This window comes from Mauremys reevesii, linkage group 3 (assembly GCF_016161935.1).
Source record: "Mauremys reevesii isolate NIE-2019 linkage group 3, ASM1616193v1, whole genome shotgun sequence".
Lineage (NCBI taxonomy): Eukaryota > Metazoa > Chordata > Testudines > Geoemydidae > Mauremys > Mauremys reevesii.
This window is the reverse complement of record NC_052625.1, coordinates 148,279,446-148,295,978: the sequence shown is the minus strand read 5'-3', so window position 1 is coordinate 148,295,978 and position 16,533 is coordinate 148,279,446. Positions and strand designations below refer to the sequence as shown.

General features: G+C 40.8%; 1 protein-coding gene across 4 annotated transcripts in view; it reads right to left on the bottom strand.

The window, feature by feature from the left end:
- ELOVL4 (ELOVL fatty acid elongase 4) overlaps positions 1–16,533 on the bottom strand; it is a 69,847-nt gene that overhangs the window by 23,859 nt on the left and 29,455 nt on the right. For all 4 annotated transcript variants that reach the window (XM_039531566.1, XM_039531568.1, XM_039531564.1 and 1 more), the window contains exons 2-3: positions 9,890–10,077; positions 5,676–5,756 (exon numbers count right to left, since the gene is read on the bottom strand). In XM_039531566.1, coding sequence (XP_039387500.1) covers positions 5,676–5,756; positions 9,890–10,077 — 269 coding nt within the window. The remainder of the gene's footprint in view (positions 1–5,675; positions 5,757–9,889; positions 10,078–16,533) is intronic.

Here is a 16,533-nt window from a genome sequence, read left to right as displayed (position 1 = left end):
TTGGGAATATAACTTCTGTGTTTGATTAACTTCATTTCTAATATTATGATATACAGATGACAAAGCTATAAAAAGTCAAATAGGGTGCAATAGGTGTTGAAACCATGATTTATGTATTCTCCTTTCTCTTAATAGAAGCAATGATAAGATCATGCACAAATCATTGGTATATCAAACATGTCTGGTGAATTTTGATGGCCATATATATCTGCAGGTTTGAGGGTCTAAACATCAAAATTCAACTTGGTAGCAGTCCCTTTCAAAATCAACAGATTCAAATTTGGTTAGAAAAAGTGGTTAACTTCTAGAGGATTGATTCTGAGATTTCTGTCTAGTCTACTATGCCACCTGATAGGCTGGAGTTGTAGCTGCTGAACCTCTGCACCACCTAGAGGGTGGAAGTTGCTGGTTACTAGTACAAGCTCCACAACTGCACTTAGGGTTTGATCCTGCTGCCATTCCAATCAATGGAAGAACTCCCATTTATTCGAATAGCGCAGGATCAAGCCATTAATTTTCCTATACGCCTGACAACTCGATCCACTGGTTATTCTATCACCACTGAGAATATATATTCCAATACAGACACTCTTCTTCAGAGAGATCTTTGGGCTATTAAATTAGCAGTCTTGATTCAAATCTAAAATTAGTGTTTTTTAAATCTATATCTATTAGAACATATGCCACCAATTTAAGGTATGATAAAAAGTTTACACATGGTAAACTTTCAAGTGAAAGAGCAACCAGAACTGATTTGGATACCCCTACAGTTATTTTTACTAATTTAATTAAAGAAAAGTGAGTATCAGGAAATATTTTGTTTTAAATTAAAGATTTCTTTCTGGTCAAAGAAAGGATTCATGAGATTAAGTCCTTACTACAGATGTAGGACCTACTGAAATTCTGTCTGGAAATTAAAATTGAGCTCTCTATTTAGGTAACAACACTTGGAATGTCTTGTATTATAGGAAGAGGAAATGCACCTATGAAACTGTGCAGATTTAATGGTGTTATGTCTTTATCGGACACAAAGTTTTAAAAAAATAATTATATCTAAATGTAAGTAGCATATCATTAAGTCATCATAAATTTGAAATATACTCAGCAGAATGATCAGATATTTTAGTATGAAAATCAACTTTTGATATTGGACAAAGTCTATAAAAGATTGGTTTGGTATTACCAACCAATTACTGCTATTTTAGTAAAATAATAGGTATAATTCAATTTGTATTTTTCCCACCATATTTCAGCTAGATCAACCGGAAACATAGGCATTATGGTTTAGAATCTGTGAATTCATTTAAGCTTCTTTTCTGAAAGTTTATCAAGAACTTATGAAGTTTGAAAAAGTTAAGGTTCCTTAGCAATGTTATCTTGCTCACACTGGGCATAAGTAATGTCTGTGGCATATGCCATTTTTTTTATTAGCTGTATTGTGTTCTTTTATGTATTATGGCAGGTGACCTCTCCTCCTCAGAGGGGTTTCAGAAGGCCCAAAATGCAACAGAATTATTTTGCTTACATTGTGCACGAGGTAAGCCATTGAGAGGTCATGCAAAAGTAATAGGACATCCAGTCCTTCACAGAACTGAGCTCTGCAGCAGTGCTCTGCATGAGGCAAAGAACATGGTAATGACGAAGGTGAAGCTGAAGGATTTCTGACAACATGGCCTATAAATCCTGTACGCAGAGTCACTATTCCTGCTCATGCTTTGCAATATTGGCCATTCAACTGATATAAGGTGGGGGTGATGACGACGACAATTGTGATTCTTTTCTTCATAGAATATCAGGGTTGGAAGGGATCTCAGGAGGTCATCTAGCCCAAGGCCCTGCTCAAAGCAGGACCAATTTCCAACTAAATCGTCCCAGCCAGGGCTTTGTCAAGCCTGACCTTAAAAACCTCTAAGGAAGGAGATTCCACCACCTCCCTAGGTAACCCATTCCAGTGCTTCACCACCCTCCTAGTGAAAAAGGTTTTCCTAATATCCAACCTAAACCTCCCCCACTGCAACTTGAGACCATTACTCCTTGTTCTGTCATCAGGTACTACTGAGAACAGTCTAGATCCATCCTCTTTGGAACCCCCATTCAGGTAGTTGAAAGCAGCTATCAAATCCCACCTCATTCTTCTCTTCTGCAGACTAAACAATCCCAGTTCCCTCAGCCTCTCCTCATAAGTCATGTGCTCCAGAACCCTAATAATTTTTGATGCCCTCCACTGGACTTTTTCCACATCCTTCTTGTAGTGTGGGGCCCAAAACTGGATACAGTGCTCCAAATGTCGAATAGAGGGGAATGATCACGTCCCTCGATCTGCTGGCATTTCCGTGTTGTTATGGATGTTTAAACAGGCTATGGACTTTTTGCGTTTCACCGATAGCTAGACAACAGTTCAGGGCAGGGATTTGGTTCCTGGTATATTCTACTAATTCTATTAGTATAGTCTACTAATTAAATATTATATACATTTACAGCACTATATAAACAATATTTTGGATTAGACTGTTAAAAGTAAGTTTTCATGTTCAGTGGCCAAAACCTTCAGAAGCACTTAAGTCCCACTGAATCATTTAAGTACTTTTGAAAATATGGGATGTTCAGTGTGTCACCTTAAAATCATGGAAGAATATTTTTTATACTGGAGGCTAAAACCAAACCCCTCTAAGACTATTGTGTCAGCATTTTTCTAAACAATCATAAGGTAAGCTGGAACTCCATGCAGATTTCTGCAGCCAGCAGATAGGACACATTCTCACCCTGAAGTATCTTGGTGTGACATTAGACTGAAGCTTCACATGCCAACAGTATCTGAAAAATATTCATGACAAAATAAAAATGTGTGTAAATCTCATCCAGAAACTAGCAGGAATGACCTGGAGAGCTGATGCAAAAACTCTATGCTCCTCTTCACAGGTCCTTGTCTACTCTACAGAGAATACTACTAACCAATCTGGATACACCGCTTCTACACATCACTTGTCCATTCTCAATTTAACACCATCGTGTAGATTATTACAGGCACAGTGAAGTCAATGACACAACTGGGCTTCCTGTAGTAGTGCATATCTACCCACCTCAAAGTCATTGAAACATGAGAATTCTTCAGGAGTACAATCTTATTTAAGGAAACAAGAATCTTCCAATATAATGAAGACCTAAATCAGGGGTCCGCAACCTATGGCACACATGCCAAACATGGCACGCGAGCTGATTTTGAGCAGCACGCAGCTGCCTGCCGCTGTCCCGGCCCCCAGCCTAACTCAGTGCCCCCGCCCACCGCTCTCCCCTGCAGGGGCAGGAGGCAGAAGCTTGGTTCTGTGGCAGCCAAACTTCCCCCAGCGTGGTGCTTTCCTGCCCCGCCCCTTCTCCGTCCCTGAGCCAATAAGTTGATGGCCCTTGCGAGGGGGAGGGAGGGGAAGAGCGGCAGCGTGTACATAGCTCCATACAGGACACAGAGAGAGGTAGGGACAGAGCCTGGGGGAAGGGGGTGAAACAGGGAATATCCCTTCCAGCCCCCTGCCATGAGCTGCTCAGGGCAGGGGGCTGGGAGCACCCCTACGAGCCGAGCACCCCAGCCCACTGCCCTGACCCCCCACACACACACTCAGCCTGCACCCCCCATGCCCCTCAGCCCTCTGCCTGAACCCGTCCACACACTCAGCATTCTGCTCTGCACCCCCCATGCCCCTCAGCCCTCTGCCGTGACCCCTCCACACACACACTCAGCATTCTGCTCTGCACCCCCCATGCCCCTCAGCCCTCTGCCCTGAACCCGCCCACACACTCAGCATTCTGCTCTGCACCCCTTATGCCCCTCAGCCCTCTGCCATGACCCCTCCACACACACACTCAGCATTCTGCTCTGCACCCCCCATGCCCCTCAGCCCTCTGCCCTGAACCCGCCCACACACTCAGCATTCTGCTCTGCACCCCACATGCTCCTCAGCCCTCTGCCGTGACCCCTCCACACACACACTCAGTATTCTGCCCTGCATCTCCCAGCCCTCTGCCCTGACCCCGCCCCCACTCAGCATTCTGCCCTTCACCTCCCATACCCCACAGGCCTCTGCCCTGACCCTTGAACCCACCCCACACACCAAGCCTTCTGCCCTGCACCCTCATCCCTGAACCCCCCTACCCCAACACACACCCAAGCCTTCTGCCCTGCATCCCCACAGTCCCATCCCTCTGCCCTGAACCCCCACACACCCCCAGCCCTCTGCCCTGACCCTTGAACCCCCCCACACACTCAGCCTTCTGCCCTGCACCCCCCACACACCCAGCCCTCTGCCCTGACCTTTGAACCCCCCCACACCCAGCCTTCTGCCCTACACCCCTCCAGCCTTCTGCCCTGAACCCCCTCCCCCAGCCCTCTGCCCTGAACCCCCCATCCAGGTCTAGGGTCCCAGGGTCCCGGCCGCAGGCTCTGCTCAGCCCGCTGCCGGCCTAGGTGAACAGAACCCCAGGCTGGCAGCGAGCTGAGCAGGCTGGCGGCGTAAGATCAGCATTTTTATTTAATTTTAAATGACGCTTCTTAAACATTTTGAAAACCTTGTTTACTTTACATACAATAGTTTAGTAATATAATATAGACTTATAGAAAGAGACCTTCTAAAATGTTAAAATGTATTACCGGCACGCAAAACCTTAAATTAGAGTGAATAAATGAAGACTCGGCACACCACTTCTGAAAGGTTGCCGACCCCAACCTGAATAATATACCGACATTCCAACTCAAATCCAGAAAACCTTTTTGTGGGTTACAGCTCAAGAGCTCAAAGATTTGGGTTTTCCTCCAAAGACTACGGGTAAGCAAGGTGGAAAGATGTAAATGAATAAACGCCTCAGCAAGGACTCAACCAAAGAACCCTGTGGCTTTTCACTCCCACAGAAAATATGATTCACTCCGAATCATATCCACACATCAGATGGCAGATGCACCTATAGCTCTATCCCGATATAACGCTGTCCTCTGGAGCCAAAAAATCTTACCGCGTTATAGGTGACACCGCATTATATCGAACTTGCTTTGATCCATCAGAGCGCAGCTTTACCACGTTATATCCGAATTCATGTTATATCAGGATCACATTATATCGGGGTAGAGGTGTACTTTCTCTATAAATGGGCACTGAGACACAAGCCTATCTGTGACTGTGGAAATAGACTTCAAACTATGGAACTCCTTGTCAATCAATGTACCAATCATATCCCAGTAGTATCTCTGAAGTCCACTCTGGCACCTGAAATGATCAATTGGATTGCTGGCCAATTGAAACAATCAGTTGGATTACTTGCACATCTAACACTGCTATTTTTAAGCCATACAAAAGTAGAAGTATGTGAGCAAATCCACAATAGTATGAGAATTTTAATATTTGCATTTCCTGACTTTATTTAGAACGTATATCTTGAAACTGCATATTCATATAAATTTATGCAATATATGGTATTATATGGTATTAGTCTGTCTTTCAGAAGTGAGCAAAAGATGACATGAAGCTAACCATGGTAGGAGATAGAGGATTGCAGAAGAGCATGGGGTGAGGAGAGGGAAGATTGATCAATACCTTTTGATTCTAAACACGTGGTTTTCAGACTTGCTGAATTAAAGCTTAAAATAACACCCTTGTCTGTGCAGAATAACAGTACATAAAAAGGGTACTCACCCTGACTTCATAAATATTATCTGAATAATCCACAGTCTGGCAGATATAGCTGTATCCTCGAGCTCTGGATGCCAAAAATAGCTGAAAATATTAAAATTATATATGAGGGAAAAGAGTCCATACAAAGATAATTTTATTTTTTATTAGTGATTTTAGTGTTGTTATAAATTTACTCCAAAAGCAGTATTTTAAATAATTTTTATTTACAATACAAAGATGCTATTTTTAAAAGTGGTCAATATTTGGTTTTAACAGTGTACTTTTTCATATCTCGTGGTGTCAAAACAAGTGGTCCCCTAAATTAAACATAAAATACTCAGAAAAAAATAAACAGACTAGTCTGCAAGATATTTAGAGAACAGAATAAATTACGACAACTTCCACTGTGACCTATAGCCATTCATACATGGATCCTGCCACCAGAGTGAGCAAGTTTTTGACACACAGAATCCCTTAATGAAACCAACAAGAAGAGTAACTTTATGATGGGATATAGGGAGAGAAAAACATCATTCAGGACAATAATACTGTAACCAACACTTGGAACTGTACATAGAAGCAAATACAAAACCAGTAAAAAGCAGCAGTATAATGTGTTCATATACACCCCACTTTGAGGCTAACTGCTGCATTCTGTACCAGCAGAAGCTTCCAAATGCTCTGGAAGGGTCATCCCAAACAACGCACTTTGCAGTAATTTAGCCTGAAGGAGATAAAAGGTTTCAATCACTGTGATGAGTTCTCATCAAAAGGGAGGGGCCACAGCCTCTTGGTCAACTTTAAAGGTGTGTCATGCTGCCTAGTATATACATGCTGAAAGGGAGAGATGACAAAAACGACCCTTCACAAAAGTGTTAATAGGGAGAGAGGACAATTAAATTAGCACAGTCCACTGTGTCCTCTTACAACTCATTGTAAGGCCAGCCCACTTACTGGCCTGATCCCACCTATGAATTCACATATTGTCAAAATAGGAGTAAGTGGGTAAAATTCTATAGCTTGTGTTATACAGGTCAGACAAGATGATCTAAATGGTCCTTTCTGGCCTTAACAATCTGTAAATGTCATAGTCAAAAGGTATCTAAGGCTGTTGATGGATTTAGTCATCAGGAAGGATACCTGGACAGCATTTTGAAGTTTAAATGGTACCTAATGTCTAGTGAGTTTACTGGGTATTTTGATTTGTTTCAACTCTAAAGGGCATTTCAGGCCAAATTCTGTCATCTGCTATGAAATGCTTGCCTGTGAACTTTGTGATAATTCACAACGGTGGGAATCTTGCATCATGTTACTAATGTAAGTTAAAATGTCCTTGAATCAGTAAATCACTAAAACATCATGCTGTCTGAAATCTAACCTGCATGGTTATAAACCATGCAGCTCTGAAAACTCAAGGTGCAAATGTTTATTTCAAATGCTCTTCTCTGATCGGTCTCTAAGATCAATAAAACACGCATTTTGATACTACAAACCTTTCATTTAGTCCTGCTTAGCACATACTGAATACTTGGGATAATGATCTTAAACTAGAGTAACAAAGTTAAAAGCTTACTACACACAGTATCCCAATTTATTTCTTGCAAAATAAAAGAACTCAGAGTATCAACAGCTAATATATATTAGAATTTGATATGTTAAGAATACACAAATCTGATTCATTGCCTATGTGAATCCAGTCTTTCTGGGACTATTTGAAATTCCCAGTAGACGACAAATCATGAGTAGTCACCTGAGTATACCTATTGCTGTGCAACTGCATCTGCCATGCTAGGAGTGACCTGGTTTTAAAACTAACAGACCAATATGAACTAGTATGAGACCCCCAGAAACTTATTTGAGCAGAATATCACTCTGCTTACCCATGTCAGGCAATAAGAAAACAAAATGTAAAGGCTCAGACACAAACTTGTAACAAAAAAGTGTTGCAAACATGGAGCAATATAGCTCATTTTTTCATCTTTCAAGGCTATCAGACTCTTCACTATACCAACAATTAAAACCTAGGTTAAACTTATACATTTTACTTCATCCTCCAGTGTTACTTTATTGCTCTCTGAGCTTGTACTAGTTACGAGTGATAGCTTAACATTAGATAAACACACCAGAGATGTTTCAATGATAGCAGTAGGTAGTGGAACCCTTTTTTTTTGTTTGTTTGTTTTGTTTTTGAAGCTGAACTTGATGCAATGGGGGATTTCCAATAGCACTCTGGTAACTTTAAAGATTCTACCACAGGAGCAGAGTAACACATTGAAAGTGTCCTGAAATTGGTCTCGCTATTCATTAAAAGAATGGAGAAGAGTCCTGAGGATTTTGATTTGCAGCTTCTGCACCAGTGTTCTTCAATGCAAAGTTCACAAGATAAGCAGTGCTTGTGACCATGAATAAACTGACATTAAGTTTTTAATTAGCACTAACATTTCTAAACTTTGTGCTGAAGATAGCCATCTACCTGAAAAAGTGATGTAGAGTGACATCAACTACAGAATGTATTATTTTTAAAATCAACCATCTCTCTTTCCCCCTCTCCAGCATACATTATCTATATTACAAGTCTTAGAGAGGACCTTGTAGTTGCCTTCACCTTTCCCACCTTTAGCTGAAGAAATCAAATGTAGTGCTGACACTGCACTGTTTATTCTTTGCAATTAGATGAGACACACACTGAGTCAAATTCTGCTATAACATATACTCTTTGTAATCCTATTGCCTTTAGTGGGTGGTGTAAACAGGAGAGGAATGTGTTCCAGTATGTTCTGAATAATTTAATAGGGAGAGAAATTTCACTGAGGAGTCATGGTTAAAATTCAATCTACTGAAATATGTCTTGACACAAACAGCTTCCACATATCCCAACAATACTGTAAAAGAAGCCCTAGGTCTATACGAAAAAAATAATTGTCGGGAACAATACCACTGCAATGGTGAACACATAAAAATAGATTTTTAAGAGTCCAGTTCCTAAAAGCTGTTAGTTTCAACTGCACAGTTCACTTGTTTCATTCCAGGCTCCTGGCAACAGATCTTGTGCTAGCAAAATCTAAATTCTTCCATCAAGGAGTTAATCTGAAGAAAGATTTTCAGCAAGTGAATGAAGATAGTCACACATTTTAAATCAGCAAAAGGTTTGCTGAACTGATGTGAATTGCACTAAAAAGCAGTAAGGGATGTTCTAGTAATCAGAGCATTCAGGTGAACATTTCTCACCTTATAAAGTTGTATGCAAGATAATTCAAGCTCAGGTCACTGAACATGATCCCATTAAGGCCTTGCCCACACAAGGAAATTCACTATCATAACTGTAGCGGAATAAAATATTCTGTGATAACTATTCCTTAATAACTCCCCTTAGGAATACTCTATTCTGGAATAAAGTGCCCACATGGGAGCTATTCCAGAATAGCTATTGAGGAGTAACATACTCTGTTTTAGCCATGCTGGTCAATTTACCCAGGTAGACAAGGCCTAAGAAAGGTGAAGTGTAGCAGGCAGCAAGACCAAGCAACTTGGCTATCATAAATCCATGTTCATGAAATCTCGTGTTTTTCAATAGACGACTCCATGAACTGAGTAGGAATACTATTGTAAGATTTTGCCTCGCTGCCCTTAACTAAAAGAAAATATGATTTACCTCTTTTGTTCTCATTCTAAAGATCAAGAAAAGTTTGAATTTCCATTACCTCATTAATATTTTGCAGACATACCCTGAAAATACAAGCTAATATAATGTAGCTATCCTTCAGTTTCTAACATAATAGCTTGTCTGAGACCTTGCAGAAAAAAATAAAGACAGGGTGCCAAATTCTGATTTTAGTTATACTGATATAAGTCTAGAATAACTCCACTGACTTCCGTTGATATGTTCCAGAACTGGGTAATTGTGTGAAGACATTGATGCAGGGACAGATATATCTTCCATTCAAAAAGGATTTTTACCATCAATGTTAAACAAAGTATTAATAAGTCAAGCTATTCTGCATGACTCCGACACATATGCTTTTACAGTATGCTGATTCACAAACTCATGATAGATACAGTACCAATTTCAACAACACCATTACCAGGAGAGCTCTAAAAATCCAATCATCAATGTATTCAGCTTCCAAAACAGGCAGTAAAATTATCCAGAGAATATAAAAATTATACAATTTATCTAACACTGTCAAAGTTGTGAATTCTACCACAATTCAAAAGCATAAAAATACAAGACCAACCTCTTTGAAAATATAGAAGTTAAGTAGAACCATTCCAAAGTTGTAGCTAACCAGCAAGAAGCGCAACTGGAAGGGTTCTCTTCTCCTCATCCACTTGGGACCCAGCCAGACAGTGAGGAGGTAAAGAGTGCTTATAGTCAGTGTTGGAAGTGGAGATTGCATCAAGAACCAGTCATCAACACGTTTGTCTGAGGGAAATAAAACATAACAAATTAACTGAAATAACAAACTACATGTTTTTTCATTAAGTTTAAATAAAATATATTCATTATAAGTTTAGGCATCACGTTTCTTAAAGTTAAGAACATAAGAACGGCCATATTGGATCAGCCCAGTACTGTCTTCCGACAATGGCCAATGTCAGGTGCCCAAGAGGGAATGAACAGAACAGGAAATCATCATCAAGTGATCCATCACATCACCCATTCCCAGCTTCTGGCAAACAGAGGCTAGGGACACCATCCCTGCCCATACTGGCTAATAGCAATGGATGGACCTGTTCTTCATGAACTTATTTAGTTCTTTTTTTGAACCCTGTTATAGTCTTGGCCTTCACAACATCCTCTGGCAAGGAGTTCCACGGGTTGACTGTGTGTTGTGTGAAAAAATACTTCCTTTTGTTTGTTTTAAACCCACTATCTATTAATTTTATTTGGTGAACCCCTAGTTCTCGTGTTATGAGGAATAAATAACACTTCCTTATTTACTTTCTCCATACCATTCATGACTTTATAGACCTCTATCATATGCCCCCCCACAGCTGAAAAGTCTCAGTCTTATTAATCTTTCCTCATATGGAAGCTGTTCCATACCTTTTTTGTTGCCCTTTTCTGAACCTTTTCCAATTCCAATATATCTTTTTTGAGATGGGGTGACCAAATCTGCATGCAGTATTCAAGATGTTGGCATGCCATGGATTTATATAGAGGCAATATGATATTTTCTGTCTTATTATCTATCCCTTTTTTAATGACTCCCAACATTCTGTTAGCTTTTTTGACTGCCACTGCACACTGAGTGGAGGTTTTCAGAGAACTATCCACAATGACTCCAAGAGCTCTTTCTTGAGTGGTAACAGTTAATTTAGACCCCGTCATTTTGTATGTATAATTGAGATGATGTTTTCCAGTGTGCATTACTTTGCATTTATCAACATTGAATTTCATCTGCCATTTTCTTGCCCAGTCACCCAGTTTTGTGAGATCCTTTTGTAGCTCTTTGCAGTGTGCCTGGGACTTAACTATCTTGAGTAGTTTTGTATCATCTGCAAAATTTTGCCACCTCACTATTTACCTCACTTCTATTACCATTCAATTTTAGCAACTGCTTTCTCTCTAGCAAACTGAGATAAACAAGTGCAACACTTATCCCACCAGAAAGAACAGAACCTCAGCTTCCCAACAGAATGAAATAATTGGTGCAGAGTCTGTGCTCAGCTTCTGCCAAGCAAAGATAAGAGGGCGTCTGCAGTGGAACCATTATGGCTTCTAGATTCTGGAGTCAGTTCTGAGCCATCTGAGAGCTGGGAGTAGCCAAGAAGTAGCATGCTCTGGCCACATCGCCGTCTCATCTCATACATGGAGGACTGCCAGGGTGTGGTAACACAGAAACCAAAAGAGATCCAGTTGCTTTGCAGCTTCTTTGCTCTGCCTGAGCAGCACCAAGGGTCAAGATTGCATCAGTGAATCTGGCCTTTCATCTCCAGCCAGTGGTTCAAAAGACACTGAATGTCTAATATGCCAGTATTGAAATAGGAGCAGAGGGAGACCATTTGACCATTTGAGTCCCAGCAACTGCCAACATATTAAGCATTATTAACATCCCTTCTTCTGCATCAATGGGAACTACAACCCAATGGAAATGACAGGAGAAAATGTCTGGCACAGAAAACCTCTGAATCAAATACCATATGTGCAAAGAAACCAGAGTGGAGATGAACAATGCAGGCACTAGGAGGGGCATAACCGACAACTCTAACTCTAAAAGGTGACCAGGCTCTGGTAAGAGTTCCCATTATCATCCTCTTTCCAGGCAGGGAAAAAGTAAAACAAATCAATCTGCTTTGATGAGCTAATTCCCCCAGTTGTAAATTGGGTATTGTATTGTTACCATCTGGGACAGGTCAGGTTCTTCCCTCTTTGGCAGTACTCGGCAGTGTTCAGCCTCTGGTGGGGTAGAATTCAGGCTATCCCTATATATCTATTGGTTTAATTCAGAGATCTGCAGCCTTTGACACGTGGCCCGCCAGGGTAAGCACCCTGGCAGGCTGGGCCGGTTTGTTTACCTGCCGCTTCCGCAGCTTCGGCCGATTGCGGCTCCCACTGGCCACGGTTTGCTGCTCCAGGCAAATAGGGGCTGCAGAAGTGGCAGTCAGCACATCCCTCGGCCCACATCACTTCCCGCAGCCCCCATTGGCCTGGAGCGGCAAACTACAGCCAGTGGGAGCCGCAATCGGCCAAACCTGCGGAAGTGGCAGGTGAACAAACCGGCCCGGCCTGCCAAGGTGCTTACCCTAGAGGGCCACGTGCCAAAGGTTGCTGATCCCTGGCTTAATTAGTAAAAACACTTTATGTTGAGATAAAAATGAAACTGATCCTGAAATCCAGAGATTTCAGAAGTGGTCCAGGATTGCATTCTCTAGTTCTGCCAAGGCACAAATTCACATTGACCTTAAGGGGACTTTAGTACTAATACATATAACAGTATCATTCACATTCATAGCTAAATGTGAATGGGTGTTGTGCCTCCACTGATGTTAGGCCTGTCAGAACTGACTGGGCTTGCTCTCTCTCAAAGAAATGCAAAGATCATAGGCCTGCTTGTCTGACATCTCGTTTCAAAATCCCTGTAAACACCCAAACTCTGCATATGCACACACTTTGGGTGCACTCTTGTTAGGCGTATGGCAGGGGTGGCGAAACCAAGGGAGGTGGAGGCTACACCCTGCAATGAAAATATTGTGGGAGCTGATCTATATTTCCACTCTAGCACATGTCCCACACCAGCCTGTAACCCTGAGCCCTGGCCAGGGAGTATATACGAACCAGGGTGATTGGGATGCGAGCAGCTACCCACAGGGAGAGATATACCCCGACCTCCCCACACTGCCTCTGATGCTGTCCCCATTCCCTCTAGCCTATGGTATTTTTCAGGTTGTCTATATATACACACACAGACCTCAAAAACAGGCACACGACTGGACCTTATAAAACTGCCCCTGGATTCTTCATGTCCTGTCAAACTCCTGCCTACCGTTACTGTGAGGTTTTGGACAATGGACATGTTTCACCCAGAGGGGAAGCCCTCAGTGAAGTTCAGTGAGAACCTGACAATGGATGCATTTAAGGGGAAGGAGAAGTGATTCTTGAGTTTAGTTTGTATATCAATATAGCTATGTTTGTAAAGTGCTTGGGCATAAAAGGTCCATGGATTATACATAATTATAATCAAGAAATTACTAGTCAATCTCCTCTGCTGTTTTATCCTTGTTTTCTGCACGCACGCGCACACACACACACCCCATAACATTTTTGCATGCTTAGAACATAATTAACACACTATAGTCTGGCTAATTTAATTTGGGAAATATAGGACAGAAATCTGAATAATAAATACAAATAATTACATTTTCATCTGTAAAAAAAATTATTAAGAGGGTAAAGATCTATATAAGTGTCATACAAACAGGGGAAAAGGGGGCAGTGGAGGTCAAATGACTTGTTCTAGCTAATACCGAGGCAGTGGCAGTCCTGTGCTCATGCTGGCATGGTATTTAGTACATACATAAGAGCTGGCATACTGGGTCAGACCATGGTCCATTTTGCACTGTATCCTGTCTCTGACTGGCCCATACCAGAGCTTCAGGAGGAGAGCACAGAACAGGGCAATTATGGAGTGATCCATGCCTGTCTTACACTCCCACTGGTAATCAGATGTTCAGGGTTGTGTAACCATGGGGTTGCATCCCTGACCATCCTGGCTAATAGCTATTGATGGACCTATCCTATGTTAACTTACCTACTTCTTTTTTTAACCCAGTTATACTTTTGGCCATCACAATCTCTCATGGCAATGAGTTCCATAGGTTAGTTGTACATTATGTAAAAAAATACTTCCTCTTGTTTATATTAAACCTGCTGCCTATTAATTTAATCAGGTGACTCCTGCTTTTTGTATTGTGTGAAAGGATAAATAACACTTCTCTGTGCACTTTCTCCACATCATTCATGATTTTATAGAACTCTAGCATATCCCCCCTTAGTCATCTCTTTTAAGCTGCACAGCCATAATCCTTTTAGTCTCTCCTTGTATGGAAGCCATTCCATACCCCTGATTGTCTTTGCTGCCCTTCTCTGAACCTTTTCCAATTCCACTATATCCTTTTTGAGACGGGATACAGTATTCAAGGTATGGATTTATATAGTGGCATTATGATGCTTCCACTTTCATTTTCTGTCCCTTTCCTAATAGTTCCTAACAGTCTCTTAGCCTTTTTAACTGCCGCTATGCATTAAGCTGAAGTTTTCAGAGAACTATTCACAGTGACTCCCAGGATTTCTTGGGTAGTAATGGTTAAGTTAGAACACATCATTGTGTAGATAGATAAATAGATTAGATACAATTTTTTTCTGGTGTGCATTACTTTGGACTTATCAATGTTGAATTTCATTTGCCATTTTGTTGCCCAGTCACCCAGTTTTGTGAGATTCCTTTGTGATAGCTTTGGACTTAATTATCTTGAGTAATTTTGTATCATTTGCAAACTTTGCCACTTCACTGTTCATTCCCTTTTCCAGATCATTAATGAATATGTTGAACTGCACAGGTCTCAGTACAGATCATTAGGGGACTTCGCTATGTACAGTGGGGGTGCTGAAAGCCACTGAACCAAACTGTAAATCCTGTATATGATGGAAACCACTTCAAGCTGCGGGGTGCTGCAGCACCCCCCGCACTCCTATGCATGACTGTCTGCTTTACTTAAGAACCTTGTCAAAGGCTTTCTGAAAGTTCAGGTACATTACATTGACTGGATTACCCTGATCCACATGCTCATTGACTCCCTCAAAGAATTCCAATAGATTGGTGAGGCATGATTTAGTTTTATAAAAGCTGAGTTGACTCTGTCTCAGTACATTATGTTTATCTATGTGTCCGATAATTCTATTCTCTACTATAGTTTCTACCAATTTGCCCAGTTGAGCTGACTGACCTGTAATTGCAGGATTGCCTCTGGAGCACTTTTTTAAAAATTGGCATTACATTAGCTACCTTCCAGTCACCTTGTTTCAACAATAGGTTACATACTACAGTTAGTTGTTCTACCATTTCATATCAGAGTTCCTTCAGAACCAAATACCTGATGACTTCTTACTGTTTAATTTATCAATTTGTTCTCAAACCTCTTCTATTGACACATTAATTTGTGACAGTACTTCAGATGTGTCACCCAAAAAGAATAGCTCTGATGTGGGTATCTTCACCACATCCTCTGAAGTGAAGACCAATGCAAATAATTAATTTAGCTTCTTTGCAGTGGCCTTGTCTTCCTTGAGTGCTTCTTTAACACCTGTGTCATCTAGTGGCTCGACTGCTTGTTGGGCAGCCTTCCTGCTTCTAATGTACTTAAAAAAATTATTCTTAGCTTATGTGTATTTATCACTTTGCTTCTCAAATTCTTTGTTGGCCTGCCTTATAGTTGTACATTTTATTTGCCAGAGTTTGTGCTCCATCCTATTAGGATTTGACTTCGAAAATTTTAAAGGATGCCTTTTTGCCTCTAATGGCCTCCACTATCCTGTTGTTTAGCCATGGTGACATTCTTTTCTGATTTGGTGTATACGTTTAGTTTGAACCTCTATTATGGAGCCTCTATTATTTTTAAGTAGTCTCCATGCTACTTTACCCTTGACTGATCTTTTTAATTTTTGCCTAACTAGCATCCTCATTCTTGTGTATTTCCGCTTTTCAAAGTTAAATATTACTATGGGTTTTTTTTTTAATATATTTTCCCTCTACAAGGATGTTAAATTTAAATACATTATGGTCACTATTACAGAGCAGTTCAGCTATATCACCTCTGGGACCAAATCCTGTTCCATTTAGGATTAAATCAAAAACTACCTCTTCCTTTATGGATTCCAGGACTAGCTATTCCAAGAAGCAGTCATTTATGGAGTCTAGACATTTTACCTGTGCATCACACTCTGAGATAACACCTAACTAATCAACAAAAGGATAGTTGAAATCACCCATTATTATTGCATTTTCTGGTTTTGTAGCCTAACCTCTCATAGCATTTCATAATCACCAACATCATCCCGGTCAGGTGATCAGTATTATATTCCTACTGCTATTCTCTTATTATTCAAGCATGTAATTTACATCTATAGAGATTCCATGGTACAGTTTCATTCATTTAAGATTTTCACATTATTTGACTATGCTTTTGCTTTTTTTTTTTTTTTTTTTTTTAAACATATAGTGCCACTCCCCCAGCAGCACAACACACTCTGTCATTCCTATATATTTTGTATCTTGGCATAATTGTGTCCCATTGATTTTCCTCATTCCACCAAGGTTCTGTGATGCCTATTATATCAATAGCCTCATTTAATGCCAGGTACTCTATTTCACCCATTTTA